This window comes from Chlorella variabilis, assembly GCF_000147415.1.
Source record: "Chlorella variabilis unplaced genomic scaffold CHLNCscaffold_16, whole genome shotgun sequence".
Lineage (NCBI taxonomy): Eukaryota > Viridiplantae > Chlorophyta > Trebouxiophyceae > Chlorellales > Chlorellaceae > Chlorella > Chlorella variabilis.
Genome location: NW_005435072.1, coordinates 779,279 through 804,751, shown reverse-complemented (window position 1 = coordinate 804,751; position 25,473 = coordinate 779,279). Strand labels below are relative to the sequence as shown.

At 66.0% G+C, this 25,473-nt stretch overlaps 4 protein-coding genes across 4 annotated transcripts in view; 1 reads left to right on the top strand and 3 right to left on the bottom strand.

Annotated features, from left to right (window-relative positions):
* Positions 1–380, bottom strand: part of CHLNCDRAFT_25506 (hypothetical protein) — a gene marked incomplete at both ends in the record, with an annotated part of 2,260 nt that extends 1,880 nt beyond the window's left edge. The window contains 2 exons of the mRNA XM_005845724.1: positions 20–76; positions 216–380. Coding sequence (XP_005845786.1) covers positions 20–76; positions 216–380 — 222 coding nt within the window. The remainder of the gene's footprint in view (positions 1–19; positions 77–215) is intronic.
* A 3,590-nt stretch (positions 381–3,970) lies between these two features.
* CHLNCDRAFT_136480 (hypothetical protein) lies at positions 3,971–5,460 on the top strand (the record flags this gene model as incomplete). The annotated part of the gene is made up of 5 exons (XM_005845837.1): positions 3,971–4,027; positions 4,144–4,277; positions 4,372–4,546; positions 4,639–5,082; positions 5,197–5,460. The coding sequence occupies 5 exons, from the start codon at positions 3,971–3,973 to the stop codon at positions 5,458–5,460; spliced, it is 1,074 nt and encodes a 357-aa protein (XP_005845899.1).
* A 536-nt stretch (positions 5,461–5,996) lies between these two features.
* On the bottom strand, positions 5,997–8,499 carry CHLNCDRAFT_136479 (hypothetical protein; the record flags this gene model as incomplete). Its single annotated transcript, XM_005845723.1, has 8 exons — positions 5,997–6,334; positions 6,563–6,770; positions 6,943–7,258; positions 7,380–7,436; positions 7,554–7,704; positions 7,810–7,930; positions 8,094–8,315; positions 8,446–8,499. The coding sequence occupies 8 exons, from the start codon at positions 8,497–8,499 to the stop codon at positions 5,997–5,999; spliced, it is 1,467 nt and encodes a 488-aa protein (XP_005845785.1).
* Positions 8,500–20,346: 11,847 nt separating this feature from the next.
* On the bottom strand, positions 20,347–22,125 carry CHLNCDRAFT_10117 (hypothetical protein; the record flags this gene model as incomplete). Its single annotated transcript, XM_005845722.1, has 6 exons — positions 20,347–20,507; positions 20,606–20,752; positions 20,983–21,106; positions 21,320–21,464; positions 21,680–21,797; positions 22,053–22,125. Coding segments are annotated over 6 exons (768 nt in total), but the record flags the coding sequence as incomplete, so codon positions are not given.
* Between the last annotated feature and the right edge of the window lie 3,348 nt (positions 22,126–25,473).

The window sequence follows — 25,473 nt, the reverse complement described above, 5'->3', positions numbered from 1 at the left end:
TATCCGCCAGCTGGCGCACCAGCTGCCGCCCCTCCTCGTTGTGAAGGTCAATCGTCATGCAGCGCCGGTTGCGGCCCTGCAGCGGCCTCGTGCAAAGCGCAGCGGGCACCGTTCTGGGGCGGGCACGGGCACCCCCACTGCACAATTGCAAAGCACCATCGGCCCTGCCCGCTCGGCCACCTGCCGGCCCATGCTGCATCCAGCCATCGACTCACGTAGGAGCGCCACCAGAGGGAGGTGCCGCCGGCGTCTGCCATGCGCAGGTGGCGCAGCGCGTCGCCGCGGCCGGGCGGCTCCACTTTGATCACGTCTGCTCCGAAGTACGCCAGCAGGCCTCCGCAAAAGTTGCCGGCCACCACCTGTCCCAGGTCCAGCACCTGCCACAGGGAGGAGCAGAATAGAGGTGGAGGGGAGCAGGAAGGTGCGGAGTGCAAGGTGTCCGCTCGGCCGCCGGCGGGGCAGGCGGGCGACTGCAAGGAGGCGGCACGGCGGCATGCAGCTGATTGCCATTGTGCTGCAATGACAGCATAGAGTAGGGCAGCATGCAGCAAGCCAGGAGCGCAAGCCAACGGCGAAAGCCAAGGCTGTCTCTCTCACTTTTAGCCCGACAAGCGGCCCGCTAGGTGGCAGCAGCTCCGCAGCTGCCGACTGCTGCTGCGTAGAGTAACCCGCCCATTGCGGCTTGCTGACTAGGGGCAGCAGCGGCGAGCAGGCTGCGCCTAGCCGGCCCAGCAGCAAGGGAGCGCTTCGCTGCCGGAGGGAGATGGCGAGCATGGTGGCCAAGCCGAGCTCCGGTGCCTCCCAAAGACGCAAACGTATCCCCCAACCGCGGTGCAATGCCCCGAACGAGATGGCATCAGCAATCGTGGCATGTGTGTTGGCCTTTTCCATCCCCCGAGACGAGCTCCTGGCGAGATTGCCCCTGTCCACACTGCTTTCTCACACAATGTTTTGATCAGAGTCTGCCGGTAGCGCCCTGGGCAGCACACAAGCGATGTCGCAAATCGCACGCTCGCTGCTTTCGCTGCCGCGCTGAGCTGAAACGGACAGTCGAGCAGCGTCTTGATAGCCTGGCAAGATCACCAAACCGCCAGCTGACGCGGGCACCCGCGGGCCGCACGGGGCGGTGGCGGGCGGTGGCAGCGTAGCGGCGGCGGCACTCTGCTGGCATGGCGTACTACACACGCAGCCGGGCCTTGTCGCTGGCAGAGCACAAGGCGGCTGGGGTGCTGCCCTTCAGCATCCACGAGGGTGCCGTCCTCGTGCTGCTCGGCGCTGAGCCCTGCAAGACGGGCCCGGGCGGCAAGGTGCGTGCCAGCTGGCTCCACGCCTTTTATCAGGCGCCTCTGCTCCCTGCATGCACCGTGCGTCACACCACGCTGCGCCGCCGGTGCCGCCGCCGCAGGTGTGGCGCACCATGTGGCGAGACTTTGGCGGCGGCCGGGAGGCTGCCGATGCCGACAGCGCGGCCACCGCGGCCCGCGAGTTTGCGGAGGAGACGCTGGGCCTGTTTGGGACGTGCGCCGTCAACCAGGCGGGCGTGCTGGCGGCGGCCGCAGCCATGGAGGCCCAGCTGAGGGACAGCAGCCAGGCCATCAAGGTCGGTGGGCGTGTGGTGGTGGGCGGGGGTGGTTGGGGGGGGGTGGCTGGAGGCTGACGCTGCCGATCCAATCAGCAGGGCTAGTATGCGCCACGCGTGCGTGCCACCTGCTCTCCACAGCGCCGCTGGTCTGCTGCTGGCCTTCCCACCGCGCCCAAGCGCCCCCCATATACCCGCCCGTCCACGTCACACACACAACACACCCGTTCCTGTGCCGCGCCTTTCTTGCCCGCAGGTTGTGCACGCGCTGCGCAAGGGCGCCTATCACTTCTACTGCACCCAGACGCCCTGGGTGGCGCCCCTCATGTTCCGCCTGGCCAGCCAGCAGAACGCCGCCACGTGTGCGGTGGCGGGCGCCGAGAAGTCGGCGTTCGCCTGGTGAGCCAGCCAGCACTGGGCTGCGGTGGGCTGCCACCCAGCCACACAAACACAGTGTCGACACACTTTATGCACTCCATCAACGCCGTCACACAACCTCCCTGTCCCGCTCCCTGCAGGGTTCCCATGACGGAACTGCTGGAGTGTGTGGCGGTGGCGGCGCCCCGATACTTTCTAGAGACGCGCGCGCACGTGTGTGGCGGGCCCGGCACGCCGCCGGCCGCCAGGTGTGGCCGCAGGCGGTTCCAGGTGGGCTGGTGGAAAGGGGGCTCCGTTTGTTTTATAAGGACTTGGTGGCGCCCTCTTACACCCTCCCTTGCCCGTCCCGCCACATGACTTGCAGCTGCATCCCTGCTTCGCCAATAGCCTGCGCATGGCTCAGAAGTGTGGCCTGGATGGGCTGATGGCACACGCACACGAGCTGCCGCTGCCGCCACCGCCGCCGCTGCCACTGCCGCTGGTGGTGCCCGTTGCCGGGCCTGCAGCATCGGAGGCAGGGGCTGCAGGGTCAGCCCAGGCTGCTGCTTCCTCAGCGGCAGCAGCGCCAGCAGAGCTAGTGGCAGACTCGCCAGCTGGGGAGATGGGGGAGGAGGAAGGGCTGCACCAGGCTGGGAGTGACGCCCTGCAGGGCACTCTAGCCTACTGGCTGGGGCAGGAAGACATTGGGGTGGCCCTGCGAGGCAGCACCCCCGCAGCTGGCGATGCAGCTGGCGATGCGGACCTGCCCTCTGGCATCTGGCTGCCACCGTCTCAGCAGCAGCAGCAGCAGGTGCACGGGGCGCAAGGCAGGGGCAGGCGCCAGCAGCGCTCGTCGCTCACCGCGGCAGCAGGCGCAGGGCAATGCGGCAGTGTGTCGGTGTCGCCACGTGTAGCCGCACTGCCAGCAGCCAGCGGCAGCAGCCTGGGCCGCGCCAGCAGCGTGGACACAGCCAGCAGTCTGCGGCAGCACCGCGAGGCAGTGGCGGCAGCAGCGGTGGAGCAGGTGGTGCACCAGATCGAGCAGAACAGCCACCTGCGGCAGCGGCCCAGCCGCAAGCAGCGCCAGAAGCTGCGGCGGCAGCGGCTGCGCGCCGAGGAGGCAGCTGTTGCGGCTGCGGCGGCTGCCGATGCTGCGGTCGCTGGCGCTCCCGAAAGCCCGCCTCCCCCTCCGCCTCCTCCTCGGCAGCAGCAGCAGGAGGCAGGAGCACCGACAGCGGGCTGCACCTCCCCTGCTGCTTCGGTCCCGCCTCACTGGGCGCGCGCCATGCGCGAGCTGGAAGCTACTTTCCAGCCGCACGTGCGGGCGCACAAGCGGCTGCGCATTGTGGTGGGATAGCAAAAAAACATGAGGACTTGCCCAGTTCTGCCCTGTATTCCGCTTGTGTATGTACCATTACATGCCTCTCCTAGCTCCAATTTTGTGCGTGCTCCGCCCATCCTCACAGTGTTACCGTCGATCATGTGTCGAACGTTGCGAATGCACTGCCCTTTCTCTGACCAATTTTGGACAAGCCTCGACTTGTAAACTGCACGGAGCTGCCCATTTTGAATTCTGAAGCGCTGGTTCGATCTTTCCACCCAAGAAGGAAGAAAGCAGGGCAGGGCTGGATTGAATCAATGAATGGCTCTAGCCCCAGTACTCCGCAGTCTAGATTAGGCGACAATGAAGTTCTCAGCAAGGAGAGCAGCCTCAGGGCGCCACTACGCCCTGTTTTGGAGCGCCGTGGCGCTGTTCTGTGTTGTCTTGCTCAGCCTCTTCTCAGCACGGCCCCAGGCGAGCAAGCATGGCCAGCAGATGCACGAGCAACAGGAGGCGTGATGCACAGGCCTGTGTCCTGAGTTTAAATCGCTGCCTGGCTGTAGGACACCTCACTCGCTGGAGTTGCACATTATCAAGGCTGGAAGCCAGGCAGCGTGGTGTTTGTTTCCTTGGCCGACTCACGATATGGCGCCTACATCCTCAACGCCGCCGCCGCCCTCCGGCCGTTCTCCCATCACCTGCTCATTGTTTGCATGGATGCTGAGTGCATGCAGCTGTGCCGCAAGCACAAGATCGCCGCATATGGAGAGGTGAGCAGAGGATGGGGAGGGGCAGGCGGGGCCCCGGGCAGCGGGGAGATGAGCAGGCACCCCCCTGGCGGCGCTGCCTGCCTTCGCCCAAGGCCCTTGCCCCCACCTTCCCGCAGGGCATTGGCCAGAGCGTGGGGCGGCTGAAGTTTGGCTCAGTGAGGGAGCTGCTGGAGGCTGGCTACCATGCTCTGCTGTTTGACCTGGACCTCGCCATTCTCCAGGACCCGTTCGCCTCCATGCTGCCCCCAAGGTGAGCGCCTCTACTGGCCAGCCGCTGGGTTTGTGTGTTTAGGGAGGCAGTGGTGCTTCCCTCCCGAACCTCCCTTCATTGCTCTGCTGTGCAGTAACAGCAGCTGGGATGTTCAGGTGCAGCGGGATGTTAATGAGATGGTCAACATCGGCTGGGTGCTGTCCAGGAGCAGCCAGGGCGTGATACGGCTGTGGCGCGAGGTGGAGGCCAGTTACGCGCAGAGCGGGATGGACGCGGGGGGTGGGGATGACAACGCGTATCAGGGGCAGGTGAGACATGCTGTGGGCTGCGCCCTCCCCACACCTCGCCCCACGGCACACCTGCTTGCCTGCTGACAGAGCGGCCACGGAGGTGTGTGCAGGTCATGTTTGGCAACCGTCTGGGCGAGTCGTCCCTCAGGGTCCACCGGCTGCCGCTGGAGACCTTCCAGAGCTGGATGTTCCTGAGCAAAGACTCCCTGTACCAGGAAGAGGTGGTGGAGAACGGCACCGCCATCCTGCACTTCACCTGCGCGCAGGGCACCCCCTACAAGGACTACCTGGCAAAGGCGCTGGGCACCTTCAAAGACGCCCGCACGGGCTACTACTGCTCCCCTCAGCCCACTCTTGAGGTGGACATACTGGCCTGGCGGGGCACCGTCGAGCAGCTGGCGGCCCGCCTGGCCTTTGCCATCCATGCCGCCAAGGCGACAGGGCGGGCCCTGGTGTTGGGCAAGTGGGCCTGGGTGGAGCACGAGGCCCAGACCCACCGCCTGCCCTTCATCCGGGTCTTCAGCCTGCTGGCGGGCCCGATCCGCTCGGTCCAGGTCAGGAGTAAGGCAGCGCATGGGATGAGCTGAGCTAAGGTGCCGCCGTGATGGCTTACTGGCGGCTAGAAGGTGGTCCCTGCTGCCTCACATCGCCCACCTGCTCTGCTGCAGATTCGTGAGTACAAGTACCACGTCCACCAGGCAAGGCAGTGTGGCGGCGACCTGCGCTCCCGCCCCATCAGGGCCGTCTACCTGCCGCCCGCCCCGCCCACCCAGGAGACTGTGGAGGCCCTGGCCCGCGACCGGCGCCCCAGGCTGGTCCTGGCCCTGCACGAAGGCACCGACGCCAGCGCCAGGGAGGCATACGAGCAGCCGCACACATGCGACCTCGCGAAAGTGATCCGCGGGTGGGAGTGCCTGGAGGACTGCCCCTGACCTGCTTCAGTTCCCCAGCCCAGACTGTACGGCCGCTTTCTTCTGCCCAAACTTCTCTACAAACATCGAGTAGGGTGCATGCCTCCTTTATTTATCTGACGCAGTGTTGGCTGACCTCACTCTTCCTCCAAACCACCGATTCATTGTAGCGACAGACTTGTACAGGGCGGGCTCCAGGGCTGCTGCTGATGCTGCTGATGCTGCTGCTGCTGCTGCTGCTGCTGCTGCTGCTGACAGCAGCAGAAGGAGGAAGATCAGGGAAGCGAGGCCGGCAGCAGCGCCCCGCACGATATGCTGGCCCATTGGCTGGCCCAGGGCTGAGGAGATGGGAGCGCCGCGTGAGGCAGCGCGCCCGCCGCCGGCGATGCAGACCTGGCCCTGCTGGCAGGGCGCCGGCGCGGCGCCGGCGCCTCCCGACCGCGCAGTCGCAGTATCACAATCACTCATAATCAATGAATAATAGGATTCTCAGGATCGAGTCACACAAAAATTGACAGAGAGGCGCCGTCGCGTCACTCAGCCGAGTTCCCTGCCGCTCAGTCACAGCCCGCCAGCTGCGGCGGCACGCCCTGCTCCGAGGACAACACCTGCGTGGGGTCGTACTTGCGCTTGGCCGCCACCAGGCGGCACAGGTTGCTGCCAAAGTACATCTCCAGGGCGCGCCGGCGGGGCTGGTAGCTGTCCGAGGCGTAATTTTGGTAGGCCTGCCCGCTCAGGAACGAGGCCCAGTGATCGCCGTACAGCTCGTCCAGCCAGGCCTGGGCCGCCTCGGCATTGCCGGCCTCCGACAGGAAGAAAGTGTCCACGACCAGGTCGAAGCCCACGCTGCGGTGCACGTAGGCGGTGGCATCCGCCTCCACGTCGACAATGGCGCCTGCGGCAGGGGCAGGCGCGCCCAGCGGCGCACCGCGTGTGGCGGTGAGTGGCGTGCGGCGGGGCGCGCCAAGGATCCCCTCCTGCGCCTTCCTGCTTCATATCGAGGCGGTAAGCGCACCGCAGCGCAGCCCAGCGCAGCAGGCGCAGACGGAACACACAGCACTTTGCAGTGCAACCCCTACACCGCAGCGCAGCAGGCACAGCGCAGGGTCCGCCCTCCACTCACCTTCCACCCCCTCGAAGTATGCGTAAGTGAAGGCCGACCCTGAGTAGTTGTTGGGGAACGCGGGCCAGCTGAGCCAGCCGTCTACAATGCCCCGCATCTGCTCCAGGGTCAGCCGCCAGGCCACGTACTGCCCCAGCTTGAGCTCCCACAGCGCGGGCTGCACCCCGATGGGCGGCGACGCATCGTGGATGGTGTCTTCCAAGGCGTCCTGCCGAGGGAGGGCACCAAGGGGAGCTGAGGGCAGCTGAGGGCGCATGCTAGCTGCTTGGCTGGGATGGGTCCGGAGGCTGCAGCTGGCGGGCGCGCTGCCAACAGCCCGCTACCAGCACACCCGGCACACGCAGCCCCCCTCCCTCGCCACGCTGCCGCCACCCGCTCACCATCAGGTCTTCCAGCTGGGCGGCGGGGATGCGCTGCATGGCAGAGCTCTGCGGCCGCAGCTTCTCCAGAGGGCGCACCAGACGCTTCAGCTCTGCCTCCGCGCCAGGCCCTTCATTGGTGTAGATCACATACATGACCAGCAGCTGCTGCCCCGTGCTCTTGTCCGCGTAAAAGTGCGGGTACAGGCTGAGGGCGCGGGGCGGCTTGTTCAGGTAGCGGTCCTGCCACGTCAGCAGCACCTCGGCCGCCCGCCGCGGGCTGGCGGCGGCGTCCCAGGTGGCGTTGTAGGTCAGCACCTCCACCTGAGGGAACACCCTGCAGGAGGGGGCCAGGTGACAGCTGGTGTCATGCTGTGCATGCAGCCGATGGGCGGCTGCTGAGGATGGGCCTGCGCCGCTGCCTGACCACATGCACACACGCCGCTCCCAAGGCGCACTTGTAGGTGAGGCCAGTCAGGACGCCAAAGTTCTGGTGGCCGCCGCCTCGCATCGCCCTGCGTGCAGGAGCAGGCGGGCCCTTGAGGTCATGCCGCCATTGGCGAGGCGCCTGCATCCCTCCCTTCCCCACCGTACCACAACACACCTTGCCCCAGGCCAGGGCCCTTCCTCACCAGAAGAGGTCGGCATACTCGCCCGTCTCGTTCGCCACCACCAGGCTGCCGTCTGCCAGCGCCACAGTGTACGACACCACATTGTCCACGCCAAGCCCCTTGCTCTTGGACAGCTTGCCCCAGCCGCCGCCCAGGGTGTACCCTGCGATGCCTGCCAGGGGCAAAGGCAGACGCCACCTGGCTGCTGGCTTCCCCTGATCATCACCACCACCGTCATCACACACACAATCACACGCACGTGCCTTCCGCGGCTCACCGACATCGGCGCAGTCCCCTTGCAGCGCCGCCATGCCGTGCGGCTCTAGCGCGGCAGTCAGGTCGCTGAAGCGCACGCCCGCCTCCAGCACCGCCTCGCCCCGCTCGGGCAGCACGTTGATCTGCGGGCAGAGGGGCCCGGCCAGCAAGGGTGCTGGTAAGCTCCATCAGCAAAGAGAGCCTGTCAGGGTGCCCTGCTGACTGCTGGCTTGCTCATGGCTGGCCCCGCAGCACACGCCACGCACAAGCCGTGTGCCACGTGCCCGCGCCTCGCCGCCACCACACCTGCGTCATGCCCGACACATCCACCACCACGCCGCCCTCGCAGATGGAGGCGCCGATGGAGTCGTGCCCGCCGGCCCGCGGGCACAGCGGCAGGCGCCGCTGCGCGGCAAACGCCACGGCGGCCGCCACATCCTGCCCGCTGCTGCAGTACACCACCATCAGCGGCTGGCGGTAGTTGTACATCATGTTTACGTTTTGGGTGAGGTTGCGAGCGTGGGCATACTGCGGGCAAGGGAAGGGAGGACCGCGGCTCGCTGGGCGGGTGTTCGCAGGGAGCAGCACGGCGGTGCGGCGGCAGCCAACGTCGGGTGGTGGCGGGTGGAAGGGGAGTTGGCTGAGGGCGGCCGCCCACCTGCGGCTGCCCCAACAGCACCACTGTGCCTGCTAGAGAGTTGATGAAGAGCATGACGTCTGCCTCTGTTGCATTGAGCTGGGAGTAGAGGGCTTCATAGGCAGGGAAGGCCGCTTCGGCAGCCTCGTCCCCAGCTAGCAGCCAGCGGCGGCCAGCTGCTTGTGGGCGCCCGCCGTGGTGGCCTGCAGCACACATAAAGAAACACAGCAGCAGTTTGAAGCGACTGAAACAGAGCAGCAATGCCAAGCGAGGGATGCCAGACCGTTGACAGAGCAAGAGGTGGCCAAGCGGCACCCCGCCAGCAGCGGGCCCAGCGGCAGGCGGCACGCACCCAGGGACTTTGCGCCAGGGTGTCCGGAGGACCCCCTAGCCTCTGCAGAGAGTCCCAAGAGCACGGCGAGCAGGCCACAGGAGACAACATGGTGTCGGATGTGCCTGCCCATGGTGCTGCAGTCGCTTCGTCGCTCGCCCTGCGTTAGGGTACGCCGTGCAAGCAAAATGCACGCGCAAGTGCGCGCCATTGGGGGGTATCTGCGCTCCGCTCCGGCTGCCCCTGCTGCGCCACGCCACAGCAGGCTGGGTTTTCGCCTGAAAACCGCAGCTTGCAATCCAGCTGTGCCCCTACGGAGTGTCTGAGGTGGTACCAGCACCCAGAGAAGGGTCTCTGCTGCAGCGGTGGCAGCGGCGGCGGTCCCCGCCGGTGAGGTGCCGGCGGCGGAGGTGCACAGCAGCGGCCTGGGCAGGCGGCAGGACAGGTGCAGGGGCTGATGAGAGCCAGATCTAGTACATGTGACCTGTTTACCCTGGAGAAGAACCCACTGCGGCGGCGAAGACCTGACGCAACGCCCCGAAGGCAAGAGGCCCCCTTGGACAGGGCTCTCCCTCTCCATTCCGCTCCTGGCTACACATAGGCAATGCATTGCACGATGCTAGAAGTTTGAGTCAGGACAGGAAAAAAGGCCTTTTGCGCCTTTGGTACTGCTTCTGCTCGGCGATGTGCTCATTCAATGCAGACTTCTCCTGTTCACCAGGAGTGAGGGATGGCTGGGAACCATGAGTGCCAGCAGCCCACCAACCGCTGGGAGGGCAGTGGCGGTGCCCCCCAGGCCCCCTCCACTCCCCACCAGACCGAGGTCGCCAGCCACTTTGCCTGCCTCGGCTGGGCTAGCGCCGCTGCCGGGTTGCTGAGCGAGATTGGGAGCGCCCCCTGCAGCCCGAGGGCACCGGGCACCGGCGCCGCCACCTCTCGTGCCGCCGATGGCTGGATTGCTGGTGTAGCCGAACCAGAACGCGGAGGTGGCAGCAGCGAGCCTGTGCTGGCACAGGGCTTGAGGATGCAGAAGCACTTGGTGTTCACGGACAAGCAGGCAAGAGCACGCCGGCTTCTCTGTCGCTCGCCTCGCACCTGTGGCCCGCCTGCCAGGCCAGCACTGGCCCTCCGACTGACCCAGCTTTTCGTCCTGCCCGCAGGTGGAGAAGGCATTCAGGCTGCACCTGACGCGCTGCTGCCGGCTTGGGGAGCTGAGCCTGGTGGGGCTGCAGGTGCGGCTGGGAGCCGGGCTGGGTTGGGCTGCTGCACAAAGAGCCTCATTGAGGTGCCCACACCTACGCTTTTGTGCAGCTGCCGCTGGCTAGTGTGCCTGGAATCTGACTGTGCACATCTTCCTGCCCCGCTGCAGATCATTGGCTGGCTGGCGGCTGCGGGCCGCGCATCGCAGGTGCGAGCAGGCGTGGCGATCGTGGCTCGCATCATGACGCTGGCGCTGCTGCCCTCGCTGGCGCACCTGGCCCTGCTCCTGTATGCCCCCACCGCCTACCGCCACCACAGGTTGGTGACAAGCAAGTGGAGTGGGACGGACACTGTTCAGGAGGGCGCCTGGTTTTCATGGCACCTGGCATTCATGGGGTTGTGCCTCTGTTCCCTGGCGCAGAGAGTATCTCAGCGTGGCGCTGCGTGCGCCCTACGGCGCGTGGCTGATGTTCGCCCCGGTGGGCGCCCTGCAGGCCAGCAAGCACATGCACACAGGGCGTGCATGGGGCATGGCAGGTAGCCTGCAGGGCGCCTGCTTGCTCCGGGGGGCAGCCATCTCGTGCATGGGAACCAGGCTGACTTGTTGTTCTCTCGCATCTCTCCCTCTTCTTGCGTGGGGCTGTGCAGGATGCGCCGGTGCTGGGCATGGACGGCGCCATGATTCACTGGGGCCTGCCCCACAGCGCCAAGCTGATGCTGATGGCGGTGAGGCTGCCCTGGCTGCATGCTTTGAGGCTTTTCTCGCAGCTCCATCCATGCGCACCAATCTGCTGGCGTTCACAAGAGACATCCCATGCTCGTCCACCTCCCTGTCTGCCTGCAGCTCTGCCAGCTGGTGGTGAGCCCGCTGCTCTCCTGCCTGCCGTTCAGCTGGAGCTATGCCTACTCCTCTGGCCTGCTGGCGCTGTGGATGTGGCGCGCCGTGGGCGGCCCCGCTGCGGGCTTCGCAATCAAGCTGGCTCTGGTGACGGCTTACGCCGTACCGCTGGTGGCGCTGCACCGCCAAGAGGTGCAGGAGCGTACCGCCTTTGCCGTTCGCCACCTGCAGCAGGGCGGCGCCACTGAGAGTGGCAGAACGGTCACCACGGTGGATGTGCGGCGGCTGCAGGCCTGGGTGGCGGCAGACCCGTTTGCGCCGCTCGACCTGCTGCTGATGGCCGCCCTGGGGGCCTGCTGCGCCTTCCGATAGGCCACCCGGTGTCGGCGCTCAGTCGCTCTTGGTGCACTGTGCGGTGCCACTGGCACGCGAAGGCCCATGCTTGCATTTTGCAGTGCCAGCAATGTGAGCTGTTGTCCTCTGCTGTGCTGGCTTCAGCTGGGGAGAGAAGTGCAGAACATGAGGCGGCGGCAGCCGCTGAGAACCCGCCCGCCTGGAGCATCCAGCAGCGCCTGGCTCCACCAGTTGGCAGAGTGCTGCCCTCGTCCTCTTCCCTCAACTGAGCCAATTCCCCAATCACCTGAAGCGAGCTATGGAGGCCACCAACAAGCAGCTTTCCCAGAAGGGCCAGCGCCTGGCCCCCGCTCCCAAGGAGGCGAGGCAAGAGGTTGATGCCACCCCGGGCGCGCCGCCCGGTGGCTTCTGGGCCGAGAGCGCGAGACACGAGAGACCGCCTGAGAGGCACGGGGAACTTGAGACGGCTCTGCCTGCGCAGCGGTGCTGTGTGCTCCCTTGTATCTGGCCGATCAGTGGCTCTCCATAAGGACGCGGCTGCCCCCTCGCAGGCCCCGTGGGCTCCTATGCCAAGGGCGGCAGCGAGCTGGGCATGACGGCTGGGATGGGGGCAGAGGGCGGCGCGCCGCCCGCGCCTGGCGCCCAGCCCGACGTGAAGGGCCGCCTGGCTCAGGTGGGTGCCTGGCGGGCTGCGCGGAGGATGTGCCGTGGAGCTCCGCTTTGCCTGCCTGGATGGCGGCTGCGTTGCCAACCAGCCTGTGCACCCATGCCCTGCCCTGCCCTGCCCTGCCCTGCCCTGCCCTGCCCTGCTCGCTGCTGTTCTCCCACCAGGAGACGACTGGCGGCGAGGGCGGCTACGCGCCGCCGCCGTCCTACCAGCCCGGCACGCCCCAGAAGGGCGCCCAGGTGAGCAGGCGCCCAGCACTGCGATGATCGCACAGGGCCGCCTGCTGGCTTCAGCTGCTGTGAGAGGTCTGGGCTGAGGACCTGCCTCCCCGTGCTCCGCTGGCAGGCGCCGCAGGTCCCGCTGGCCGGCGCCCCCGGCATGGCCGCCCCTGTGGGCACCGTGCCAACCAGGTGACTGGCTGGCACCATGCTTGTGTGGGCTTAAAGTCTGGTAAAGCAAGAACTAGCTTGCAACATAGACTCCCCGCCGAAACGGGACGGGAACCGGGCGAAAGCAGAGAAAGCAATAAAACAGGGGTGGAGCAAGGCGACATGCAACGCAAGCAGCTGACAGGGCACGCATCGAAACGTGTGTATGACTGGCAAAGTGGCATGGCGCATTGGGGAGAAACGCAACGGTACGGGAGCATGGGCTGGCCAAACGGCAGTGCGGAACGCTAGGTCACTAGAAAAGCAGGGAAAGGCGCACTATGTATGCAATGAGGGCAGCCCCGGCTCGAGGCCGTTGAGAAAGCAGTGGGCGGGAGGGGGGAGGCCCCGGTGTGGGCGGGCCCCATCGAGGGGGGATGGGGCGGGCAAGCGGCCAGATGGGGCGGGGCGCGGGCGGCAGTAGAGTCCTGCGGCTGGGTGGGATATAGGGCAATGAGCGTTGAGCAGTGTGCGATGAGCAATGAGCAATGAGCAGTGAGCAGCCCCTCCCTAAACAAAGTGAAGCGCAGGACGGGGTCCGGTGGATGGGAGGCAAGGAAACGCGGGGGGTTGCCACGTGCGCTACCGCCGCCGCCGCAGGCAGCACCCCTGCGGCGGCGGCAGCGGCAGCAAGCCGTGGACCCAAACGCCGTGCCGCCGCCGCCGCAGGCAGCACTCCTGCGACGGCGGCGGCAGCAAGCCGTGGACCGAAACGCCGTGCCGCCGAGTCCCGTGGCTGTGGCCTTCTGGCAGGAAACTACGGCCGCAGCTCGGCAGCACGGGGGCGTCGCAGCGTGCCGCCGCCGCCGCGCTGCCCCCCGGGCACGGCGGCGGCGGCGGCAGCAAGCTTGGGCCCAAACGCCGTGCCGCCGAGTCCCGTGGCTTGCGACCGTAGACCGTGGGCCGGAAACTGCGGCCGCAGCTCGGCGGCACGTGGTTCTGTTCAAATCGCCAAGCGTGCAGCAGCGCCGAACCACGCTTCCCGGCCTCGGCGCATGCCTTCAGGGGCCCCCTATCGCTGGGCACACCCCTCCAACACCGAACATGCGCCCGGGGGGGGGAGGGCGGCCCGGGTTGCCCAGGCCAAAGTGGGCCGCCCTCGAGCAAGAGGCGGCCGGTCTGTGTGCTGAATGAAGCTTTGTAGGCTAGTAATGCCGCGCATCCAGCGCTGGACATGCATTGCACGCACCTCTGCGCCGTGCCCTGCTGACATGTTGTGGTGTGCTAACTACCATGCAGTGGCGCTGGTGCTGGCGAGGCCGCCCAAACGACACGACAGGTGCGTGGGCTGCGGGGAGCGAGGGTGTTGGGGCGGGCATGCGCGCATGTGGCTGTCGGGAGGTGAACAGGCGCGGTTGGCAGCACAGGCAGGGCGCACCCGTCCCTGGTCTGTCCATTGGGGCACCCACCTGCAGCATCGTTGCAGGCCCCCTGTGCGGACTTTGTGCGCTTCATGTGGAGCAAGGTGCACACGCGGGGCCCGCACAGCTGCTGCAGGAGCTCCTCGAGGCAGTGGATGGGCTGCAGCAGGGCAATGGTTGCCGTGCACCGGGACTGCGCCCTTGCCACCATACCGCACGGTGGCGGTCAGGTGGCCGGAAGTTGCAGAAGGCGAAACCTGGATTCTTGTCCCCTAGCTATTGCAGCAGGTTGCGCTTCTTCTGCCTTGCGCTTGCTAGTGCTGGGTTGTACTCCTTGCATACAAACGTGTAGGGATCAACCGCCGGGCAGCACCCTGTGCCGGTTGATCAACCGCCGGGCAGCGCCGTTTCCGGTTGATCAACCACGGGGACGCGCCCGGTGCCGGTTGATCCCTGCACGCTTGTTGCAAGGAATACGACCCAGAAAGGCAGGGGCCCGGCAGAAAAAGCGCAACCTGCTGCAAATGTTAGGGGCCAAGAATCCAGGTTTCGCCACTATAGGGGCCAAAAATTGAATAGAGCGCCACATCGCCAGTCTGTTTGGCTGGCCTCTTTATCAGCCAGCTGGTCTTCTGAGATGGTAAATGGTCTCTTGCAGCGATACTCCGCTGCGAGGCTCGTCCGGCACATCAGGAGCTGCTGGCTGGCAGCGTCCGATCCGGCCTCGCACTTGTGCCTCCTCATCTTCCTGTCTTCTTTCTCAGCTGTTGTCACCAGTTGCGCCATTCCTCGTCGTTCCTGACGTCTTCTCGCTGCCCTCACTGTGGCACCTGGCTGTGGCCGCTGCAGGGCGCTGGGGGGCTGCCTTCCACCTCTGGCAGCGAGTTGCACGAAGAGGAGGGCGTGAGGGTGAGATGGTGCTGAGCTGGTTCGATCGGCCCCTATCTGGTGCTACCCCCCATCTTTACCTCTTTGATGTGTGCTGCTGCTGCTGGGTTTGGAGACTGAAGGTGCCAGAAGGCAGGCAGCCTAGCGCTCACATTGTTGGCTCTGACGGATAGGCTGCCCCCCACCTCCCGCGGCTGCCCAGCAGGGAAAGGAGCGCCTGGCGGCGCAGGACGTGGCTGCCAGCCTGCAGGTTGGTGGGAACAATTCTGCTTTGCTGCTCTGCTTGATGTGTCTGCCAAGTTCACGCGCTCTTACCACCTTGCATGACATTTCACCGCCCTGCTTTGCGTGCGGTTGCCATGCTGTGCAGCCTGGCGGCGCTCAGTATGATGAGTCGGGCCTGCCCGCTGGCTACGGCGTTGCCGGCGCCGGCGAGAGCGGCCGCCAGCCTGGCGCTGAGGTGGCGGGCCGTGCGGGTCAGGCCTCGGAGGAGACTGCAGCCGGCACGGCTCAGGCGGCCCAGGAGACTGCTGCAGGTGCTGCGCAGGGAGCGAAAGAGACGGCGGCCGGCGCTGCTGAAGCAGCTCGCCAGGCCGGCGCTGAGGCCGCCGGCCGCACTGGGGCAGCCGCAGAGTTAGCTAAGGAGACTGCTGCTGGCACAGCGCAGGCAGCCAAGGAGACGGCTGCCGGCACAGCCCAGGTTGCTCAGGAGAAGCTTGCAGGCGCTGCGCAGGGCGCCAAGGAAACCGCGGCCGGCGCTGGTGAGAGGGCTCGCCAGGCGGCAGAGGCAGGCAAGGAGACTGCTGCCGGCACAGCTCAGGCCGCTCAGGAGAAGGTGGTTGGGACGGCCCAGGCAGCCAAAGAAACAGCTGCCGGCACAGTTGAGGCGGCCCAGGAGACTGCTGCAGGTGCAGTGCAGGGGGCCAAGGAGACAGCGGCTGGTGCCGCGCAGGCTGTGCAGGAGAAGGCTGCAGGTGCTGTGGAGACGGTCCGCCAGGCGGCGGCCCAGGTTATAGAGGTGGGGCTGCTCATCCAATCCTCTGCTCCTTTCTGCTGAGAGAACTTGCTGCACATGCTTCCACCCCTCAACTATCTGGCTGCCTGCCTGCCCATACCGTCCTGCCTGGCTGTGTACCGCACTGTGCTGCAGACAGCCAAGGAGAAGCTGGGCATCGCGCCGCAGGAGGGCGTGGGCGAGGGCGCCGCACGCAAAGCGGGTGAGGTGGCAGCAGCACCATTGCCGGCAGTCGGCCAAGGAGGGCTGTTCTGCTCAGAAGTGAGATGTTGGTGCATTTACCTTCTGCTCCCCGCGTACGATTGCGTCTGCCGTGTGCCCTGCCTCTGTGAGACTGCAGGCGAGGCTACGGAGGCCGCCAAGCAGAAGGCTGCTGACACCGGTGCCGCCGCTCGCGATACCGCGGCCAGCACTGCCTCCGCAGCCCGCCAATCCGCCGCTGACACCGCCGCCGCGGCGCGCGACACCGCGGCTGGTGCCGCGGCCAGTGCCCAGCAGGCTGCTGCCGACACAGCGGAGCGCGCCAAGGCGGCGGCGGGGCCGTATGTGGAGGGTGCCAAGGAGGCGGCGGTGGATACCGCTGCCGCCACGAAGGCAACGGGAGAGGTGCGTGGGCGAGCATGCTGGCATGCTTCTGTGGCCCATGCTGTGCCATCTATTGAAGGCTGAACTTGAGGGGCTCAACGGCTGTTTCCTGTACTTGCTAGCGTTGCAGGTTGGTTTCAAAATAACGTTGCTGCCCCGCTCCTTGCAGGCCGCCGTCGATGCGACCAAGGCCACCGCCGGCGGCCTGGCTGAGACAGCCGCCACCAGTGAGCGAGCATGCTGGCACGATGCCCATTCCATGATGCTGGCTGGCCGATGCACTCGACTTCCCTGCCCGCTGCTCTGCACCGCACCTCAATGCTACACCTGGGGATCGACCATGCTCCTGTGCTGGCTTGCTCTGTTGCAGTGGCCGAGGGCGTCAAGCAGGCCGCCGTCGACACGGCTGCCTATGTGAGGGACACCGCCGCCAGCGCAGGTAGGGTAGGGCAAGGCCCATTCGCCTTTGCTGGGTGAGCGCTTTGTCCCTGTCATCATTCTATGTCCTCTTGCCTTTTGCCTCGTACCTTCTACCCTGCAGCCGAGAGCGCCAAGCAGGTTGCCAGCCAGGCGGTGCAGACCACCAAGGAGACAGTCACAGGGGTGAGCTGTTCCCCTGTTGTTGGACGGCGCAGGATGTGGTGTGCGGTGGCGTGAAATGGGTGGAGGGGGCTCTGGCAGCGTGGCCTGCCGCTGTGGCTCATGAGACGTGCCTTCACCTCCAACCTTCTCCCTTTGTGTGGGGCCAGCATGGGAGCGGTGCGAAGCATTCAGCTGATTGAACTTGTTGGAAATCGGCACTGCATCAGATTCCACCCTGCCCCCTGCCCACCGATGCAGCTGCCTGAGACCGTGTCGCAGACCTACACCCGAGGTAAAGAGATGGCGGCTGAGAAGGATGCCGAGGGTGTGGTATGTGTGCCGGCAAGCCAGGTCAAGGAGGGCGAAGCCGGTCAGCCCACTGCTCACATAGGTGGGTGGGCTGGCCGGCCTGCTAGTGGCTGCTCTGCCATCCGGAGCAACAAACTGGGTGCCCCTTGAAGAGACTAATCGTCGGCCTGGGGCTTGGCATGTGCGTGTGCAGGTGCCGCGCCCGAGGATGCCACCCAGCAGTACGGTGGCGCTATCGGCGGTACGCCTTCCACCGGCTCCGGCGCAGACAGCGCTCAGATGGACAAAGAGGTGGGGCCTGTTGTGCCTCAGCTGCTGCCAGCCACTGCTCGCAACAGGCACCATTGCGGGAAGGGCGGGGGACGAGCACCCTGCTCAGCCTGCTCAACTCTGCTGCCTGCATGCATGCATGCAGATTCGCGACTACACTGTCGGCGTGCAGGAGAGCGGGGTGGACAAGGGCACCCAGACCTTTGAGGCTGCCTCTGGTGGCGGCGGCGGCCCCGTGGCTGGGGCTGGGGCCGAGGGCGCCAGCAAGGCGAGCGGGCCAACCACAGGTGGGTTGCCTGCTTGGTTCCCTCTTCGCGATTGCCAGTCTGTGAAAGCTGGGGATGAGGGTGCGACAGTGGAAAATGCACCCTTTGTTTTCCTGCTCAAGATGACCGCCCCGAGCCACACTAGAGACCTCCCTGTGGAATCTGCAGAGCCCAACGCCAGCATGACTTATATGCATGTTTGCAACCCTTCTCCCATGCCCCACAGGTGGCGCTGGCGGTAGCGCCGAGCCCACAATCGAGCCCGAGTCTGTGGAAGAGATGGCCCAGGCGGGCGAGGCGGCGGCGCGCAGGACCTGAGCCCTCCGCCGGCGGCTGCTGCCGTTGGGCTGCTGCGGCAAGTTGGTGGCAGCACAAAAGCTGTACAGGAGCGGCTGACATGGGGTGGGCAGTGGGGATCTTGCAAGGAGTAGCGCAGTGGTGGAACCGAAGTTCAATAAGTCGTTCAATCAGATCAACCATCAACCGTGACTTGCAGTGTGTCAGTGCTTGCCCTTTTGATCCACCGGCATGGTGAATGGGGGATGTTGTGCATGAATCGTAGTGTCAGTGCTTTGCTTGTAAAACTGGTTCGGGATCTGGCAGGATGGAAATTGAAACGCCGCAGGCACAGATGGGCGATCATCTCCTGCTGCCCATTGTCGCGTGGGAGGAACCGGCTGGGCCACATTACTGCTTGTCGCCGAGTCCTCGGATGGACTTGATCGCACGGTTGAGCGGGTTGTTCGCAGCATACCTGCACCATCACAGGAACCATCACAAGGGATCAGGATGCACGACTTCAAGCAACCATGCTGCCACCTGCCCATTGCACTTGTGCCATGCCAAGGAGGGTACGACCCACAGGGGAGCCGTTCACCACGACATACTCCAAATCAAGAGCAAGACCTACAGCCAGCAGGCAACTGATGCCCTGCACTCACGCATTGTAGAACACTGCCTCCAGGTCGGTGTTGGAGGGCCGGTGTTGCATGCGACCGATGGGCAGCAGCCGGTGGGCTTCCTTGCCAAAGATACGCCAGGGCGAGGCGGCGGGGTTGCCGCCCGTGCACCACTTGAACACGGCGCCCTCCTGTGGTCGTGGGCAGGCACGAGAGCTCCTGTTCATTTGAAGATTGTGGCACGCAGCTGGCACTTGTGCATGGGAGCTGCCCGCGGCAGGCCCAGATGCACGCGCAGCAGCGCCAGGAGTGCTGGGCAGGCAGCGCCGGTTGGTAGTGGTGCAGCAGCAACGCGGCAGCTCTCACCTGGCCGATGAATAGCACCTTCACCATTAGCGGCAGGAAGCAGTACACCGCCTCAAAGGACTTGATGAAGGCCACCTGCGCAGTGAAAAGTGCAGACAAGCGTGCTGCACAGAGGGGCGAGGGCTGAGGGCGCACAGCAGGCTGTCCTGCCTGGCGCTCGCGCACCTGCTCCACTGGCGCCTGCTCCGTGCTCCAGTCCGCATTCAGCACCACCGCGCCCGGGCCCCGCCAGTAGGCCAGCAGCCGCATCGTGGCATCTAGCTGCAGGCAGCGCACAAGAGCAGGGCAGGGCGTGCGTGCAGGGCCGGACAAGGCAGTTGCCGGCATCGCCCATGCCAGGCATCAGAGTTCCATGCAGCAGGGGTTCAAGAAAGAAAGCACCTGCGTGGAGGAGGGCCCCGCGATGAGCAGGCAGCCGTCCAGGTCGGTTCCATCGGCCACACACCGCTGCAAACTGACGACCGGCACGCCGCTGCCACCGCTGCTGCTGCCCGCCGCGCCGTCCTCGCCGCAGCTGACTATCACAAACTGCTGCCGCAGCTGTTTGGGCAGCGCCGCCAAGATGTCCTGCGCTAGCTGCAGCATGGCAGCTGCACCAGTCTCCAACACAGGCACATCCACGCTCAGCTTGGCGCAGCTGGAGCCGGCAAAGCCCTTGCCCTTGGCGCCGCCGCTGCCTGCCAGCTGCGCTGCAATAGCTGCCGCCGCCTGCTGGATCTGCGCAATGCATTGGCGGGGCAGATGGCGGCATGCCACTCGTGCTGTGCACAAGTCGCGGGGGAGACAGCAGTAGCGGGAGCAGCAGCAGCGGCGGGTGTTCCCGGCTCACCGCTTCGTCCCGAGACTGGGGCAGCTTTGATTCCTGCTCCCCCGCGGGCTGCGAAAAGCCAGTGGCTAGGCAGACAGGAGCTGCGGTGCTGCGCTCCTGCCGCTGTAGGACCCAAGGCCGGGCGGGCTGGCTGCGCTGCTGCTGATGGGGCGATCTACGGACGCTGCACGCCCTGAAGATCGTCCCGCACTTCGTCTCGCAAGGGCTGCGCTGGGCCGAGAGCGGCTGAGCAATGCAGCACGCCATCTCGCTCTCCAAGAGGTTCAGAAGGCAAGGGGAGTATCGCAGAATGACGAGCGGGCAATGATGGGACGACCGACGCCCACCTTGCCTGGAGGATGATGGGGGATGTGGCGCAGCTTGGCACAGCAGGTGGAACCGCGCATGTAATAAGCTGTCTCACAATGTGTATCCCTGTCCCTTGCTGAAATTGAGAGCATGGGCTTTACACCGAGAACCTTTGATTCCCGCAGGGCATGACCCATCGTGCGGGGTGGAGCGCGTTGTGTGGGCGGCCCAGCGTGCAAGCCAGGTCGCGCCGCATGGCATCCGCGTTGAGCTGGTCCTCGAGCAGCTTCACATCTGCAAGGGCAGGAAAGAGAGGGCAGGCGGCCTTGCATACTCAATTGGTCAGGCGTGCTGGTTCCGCTCATGCTGCCGGCCCACCCGCCTCCCGCCATGCACGCGTGGATGCCAGGTCACCCGGCTCGCGAGGTGCCTCTAACAAGCCGACTCACGCAGGCTTTAAGGGCGTCGCCTTGTCCAGAAAAGAAAAGCAGGCTGAGGGCGAAGTCGAACACGAAGATGAGGACCAGGGAGATGACGACGGCCGAGGTGGTGCTCTCGCCCACGCCCTTGGCGCCGCCCGTGGTCGTATAGCCCCAGGCGCAGCTCACTGCAAGCGGCAGGGCAGGCAGGAGGCCAGGCAGTGGGTGGAATGGAACTATTTGGAAGCTTATGGGCGCTCACCCAACCTCCCCTGGCATCACCCACCCGTGGCGATGATGGTGCCAAACACCCAGCACTTGATCATGGAAGTGATGACGTCCCAGGAGCTGATGGCGCGCATGGCGGAATCCAGGATGACGTTGCAGCTCACATTGTACACAGTGTCCGCAAGAAGCACGCTGGCGCCCATGCCTGCACGCGCGGAGGCACACGGCGGCAGCGGGTGCAGGGAGCGTGGCTGAGGGGCGGGGAGGTGAGGGTAGGTGGGCGGCAGCGACACATGAGACGAGCAGCTCTCCGCGCCGCAGGCCTCCCCAACGGCCCTCATTCGCGCCCTGGATCCCGAACTCTCTCACCCATCCTGCCGCCGCTGCACACACTGACAATGGTGTCATCTGCGCACCCCCCCTGCCCCGGCTCACCCATGCAGAAGCAGAGCAGGTTGAGGATGGGGCCCGCGACCATGCAGGCCATCACGCGGGGCGTGATGAGGTAATCAACCGGGTCTGAGCCCAGCACGCGTAGCGAGTCGGTCTGCTCCGACACCTGCGCCGCAGGGCAAGCACCAGCGGCGGCAGGGAGGGGATACGTGGTGGCCCCTGCATACTTGTCGATGTCTTTCGCAATCCACGGCGCTCTGGTGCCGTCTACACGCCCCTGCTCACCACGCTGCGTCACGTGGCCTGCCCCGCTGCCCACCAAATGCCCAGCCAGGGCTTCACACACATGCATACACGCAAAACTACCGTGCCTAGCCACCTGCATCGTTCCCAGCTCTGCGGCAAAGGCGGATCCCACGCGTCCCGCCACAATAATGGAGGTGACCACAGGCGTCAGCTCGCGGGACAGCGCCAGCGCCAGCACGCCGCCCACCGACCGCGTCAGCCCCAGCTTGGCAAACTCTCTGCGGCAGGCAGAGCATGGGGGTGGTCAGACTTGAGTTGGAAGCAGGTGCAGGGGCCCAGGCGGCGGAAGGCCAACACATAGCAGCAGCCAGCGCGGCACACAGAGAAACCAGCTTCCGTCCGTGCTGCTGTTCGTGCCCCTCGTGCCCCTGCTCCTGCCGCCACCTGCCCCGCATGCTCTAGCCACCACCTGCCCCTGCCCCAGGCCACGCACCTGATGAACTGGATTGTGAAGACCATGCCGACAAAGGCGGCTGTGAGCAGGCAGACGCCCAGCGAGCGCGGCCCCACCATGTTGAGCTGGTCCAGCGTGTTCTTCCAGTGGATCTTGCCTGCAAGGAGAGGGTCAGGGCGCAGGCAGGAAGAGCAGGTGGGCTTGGGAGGAGCAGGCGGGAGCAGGATGGGAGGAGCAAGCAGGGAGCCGTTAGGCGGGAGGTGGCGGCAACACAGCGTGCTGACAGGGAGGCCTCGTCTTCTCGGTCTGCCAGGACGCAGCCGCAAGGATGGGCAGCGAGGCAGCCAGCACGTGCCCTTGCGGCCTCCACCGAGCAACCGGGTGGCGACCCGATGCAGCCGCGTCTGCTTACCCTGCAGGATGCGCACTAGCGCTTGGCCGCCCAGCACCACCGCCGCAATGGTGCGCCACAGGCTCTTGGGCGGCTTGATGCTGCACAGCCACTCCCAGGCACCCTGCAGCAGCAGGAGCGCATTGCCGCCGCCGCCGCCGCCTGCCGCCCCGCTGGGCTCCGCCGCCCTGCTGCTGCCGCCTGTCGTGGCTATGTTTCTCGCCGCTGATGGTGCCTGTCTGCGGGGTGCTGCTGTCAGAGAAGGCCGTTGCGGCGCCAAGGGAGCCCCTGCGAAAGCCGATCGCTGAGCTCGCACGGGAGCAAAGCCCCGCGGTCCCCCGGGCTTGTATAGCTGCTGCTGACAGCGGGGAGACGTGCTGGCTATGCCCCAGGCGGCTGCCGCGAGGGCTGTCATGGTGCAAAAAAGCTAGGGAGCCCCTTTCGCTCACTCCACCCTAATTACGCGTTCACAGGCGTGTCGTGACTGCAAGATGCGCCTTCCTTAGCAACATGTGCTGTCCTGCTGTGCTGCCAGACGGCGCTGCCGTTCCATGCATGCCGTGCACCATCGTCAATGCAATTCTGAGGCTGGGTTTCATTTGTCTTGCTGCAACAGATTAGAACGCAAGCATATCAACAGCAGGCATCCATTGTAAGAATTCATGATGGGTGCCCCAAGTTGCAGCATCATCTAACGTCGTGGCGGCTGTTGCCCATGCCCGAATGCACGCATGACAGCAGCTTGCTCGACAATGGCAGGATGCATCAGGGCCCGTCTTCCTTCAGCTTGATCTGCTCCACAGTCTTGCTGATGGTGAACTGTAGCAGGGCACAATGCGTGCACTGGGAGGGTGCATGAACAAAACCGGTCAGCTGCTGGAAAGGAGACCGCACGTGCGCACCTCATCAACACAGAGGCGGAAGCAGCCGCCACAGTAGTCTGCAGGGCAGCGTAAGCTTGCCACATGGGCACAGCTGGGTGTCGATGTACAGGTTCCCAGCGCTGCGCAAGCATGCACGGCATGGTACAGCGTGGCACAGAGCGGCGCAGCTCACCGTCCAGGCAGACGAGCTCCTCGGCGCACACCCCAGGCTGCTGCGAACGGCCTGGCATGGCAGGCTGCCGCGTCGCGCTGGCAAGGCCCCCGACCGGTCAGCGCCTGGACGACTCTCTCCACCGGAATGCCTGCGCCAACGGCACGCAGCAGGCGACTGACCAGGGCAAGCCGCGCATTGTTACGAGGACAGGGCCACTGGCAGGCACAGCGCCCGAGGGACATGCTGCCAACCGATGCTGCACTGCTAGCAGGCTGCATTGTGCAACCAGCAGGGGCGCGCACCTTGCAGGAGGGCAGCCAGGCGCTCCTCTTTGCCGGGCGGCGGCGGCGGCGGGGCTCCAGAGGGCGAGCCAGGGCCCACCGCCGAATCTTTGCGGCATCAGAGGGCCCCTGCTGTGCCTGGCCTGCCACATCCTTGGCCGCTTTCTTCGCTGTGCCGGTCGGCGCCTCTTGCGCCTGCTGCAACCGCGGGTCGACTGCGGCCTTCTTGGCGGCATCAGGCGGCGGCTGCTGGGGGTCCCCCTCCACCTCATTGGCCAGGTCGGGCTGGCCCAGCTTGACGGTCTGGGCGGCGGCAGACGCCGCCAGGGACAGCAGCAGCAGCAGCAGCAGGAGCAGCGGGAGCGCCACCGACTGGAGGCGGGCCGCGAGTTGGGCGGCGGGGCGGCGCGCCGCCGTGGAGGGATCCATGCAGCCTTGGACTACCTCTCTCTTCTCGTGGATGGCAGTGCCCTCATAGCCATCAGCCGAATTGGAGGTGGGAGTTGAAGAGGCACTACTGCCTCGTGAAGCTTCACCTTCCTGCGCCTTCTAGGCAATGCACCGCATCTATGGGCAGGGATAGGAAAGACCCCAGCGTCCCCAGTGTTCTCCTCTCCACTCTACCCACCACTCTCAATGAAGCCTGCCATGGGAACTCCAAGCGACCACCCAGATGGTGGTGGCCGCCAGGGGCGCACCGCCGGTGGGCGGCAGCCGTGCTGGCCTGCCCAGCACGCATCCAGCCAATCCGCTCCTTCTCTGCATGTCAGCAATGCCTCATCCGTGCATCATTTACAAGGGCGCAGACGGCAAGCAAGGCACACACTCTAGAGGTCGTGGCAGCACCAGGCACTGACAGCTCCAGCCGTTGCAGGCATCAGCGGGGCGGGCTGCCGTCAGGCAAGCTGGTGGGAGCAGCTGGCGTCCCCTGCTAGCTGCCGCCTCCAGTGCTTCCGGGAGTCGGAGCAGCGGGCTGAGCCGTTGCTAGGCCGCGCTGGTATCCTGCCTGCAAGCTGGCAGAGAGGGTGAGCTGGTGAAAGCCGGACTGCACACGTGCATGCCGCCCGGCACCAGCAATGGCCCCCGCCCGCAACCCGCCACGGTGCACACTGCCGGCCCGACGAAGCACCGCCACTGCCCACCGGCCCCTGCGCCCCTAGGAGCAAGCCGACATGGCACGCTGCAGACACTGGCGGCACGCACCTGGTAGAGAGCCTGCAGCATGGCGTGGAACTCGCGGCACTCGCGCATGCTGTGCGGCGCATGGCAGTAGGCGCACAGCGCGGGCGCAACAGCCGGCAGCGGCGCCACCACAGGCGGCGCCCTGAGCTGCCCTACAGGCCCCTGCGGCAGCGCCACGGGCAGCGGAAGACCGGGGGCCACGGGCTGCGGCCCAGCAGGGGAGACGGGCCCTTCCGCCGCCCCGGCGGGAGTCCAATACACTGTGGCTGTGGGCGCCGCCGTTGCTGCTGGCGTGGGTGCTGCTGCTGCCGCCGGCGGCGCTGCTGCTGTGTGGGCCGGCGGACTGGCAGCGGCACGCTGCTGCCCCGCCGGGCTGCTAGATGATGCCATCTGGAGGTATAAGCGCACCTGCAGAGGGGGGGACCAAGGCAGACCAACGCTGGGGAAGACAACTCGGCTGTCAATCAGGCTGGCAGGCGGGCGGGCGGGTCGAAGGGCAGCGCGTGAGCTCAGGTATGAAAGGCAGGCAGGCGATCAAGCAGGCAGGCAGGCTGGCTGGCAGGCGATCAAGCAGGCAAAGCAGGCAGGCGGGCAGGCGGGCACCGAAGCGCCCTCACCGTCTTGGCCTCCCGGTTGAAGCCGCTGTCCGCCAGGCCCGCTCGCCTGGCCAGCTCCGGGCACACAAACTCGTTCAGGCGGCCAAACTGCGACTTGAAAGCGTGGGCCCCCAGCTCCCGCTCCTTCTCCAGCACCGGCAGCAGCACGTCGCAGCACTTCTGCGTGAACTGGCTGAGCGGCAGCGGGTCGGCGGCGGCCACCACCAGCGGAACCAGGTGCTCGTACACCTGCAGGCGGGTGGTGGGCGGGCATGGCGGCAGCGGCGCATGTGCGCGGAACTGGAGTGGTGGCAGGCACGCGCCGACGAGCTGGGAGCAGCAGGC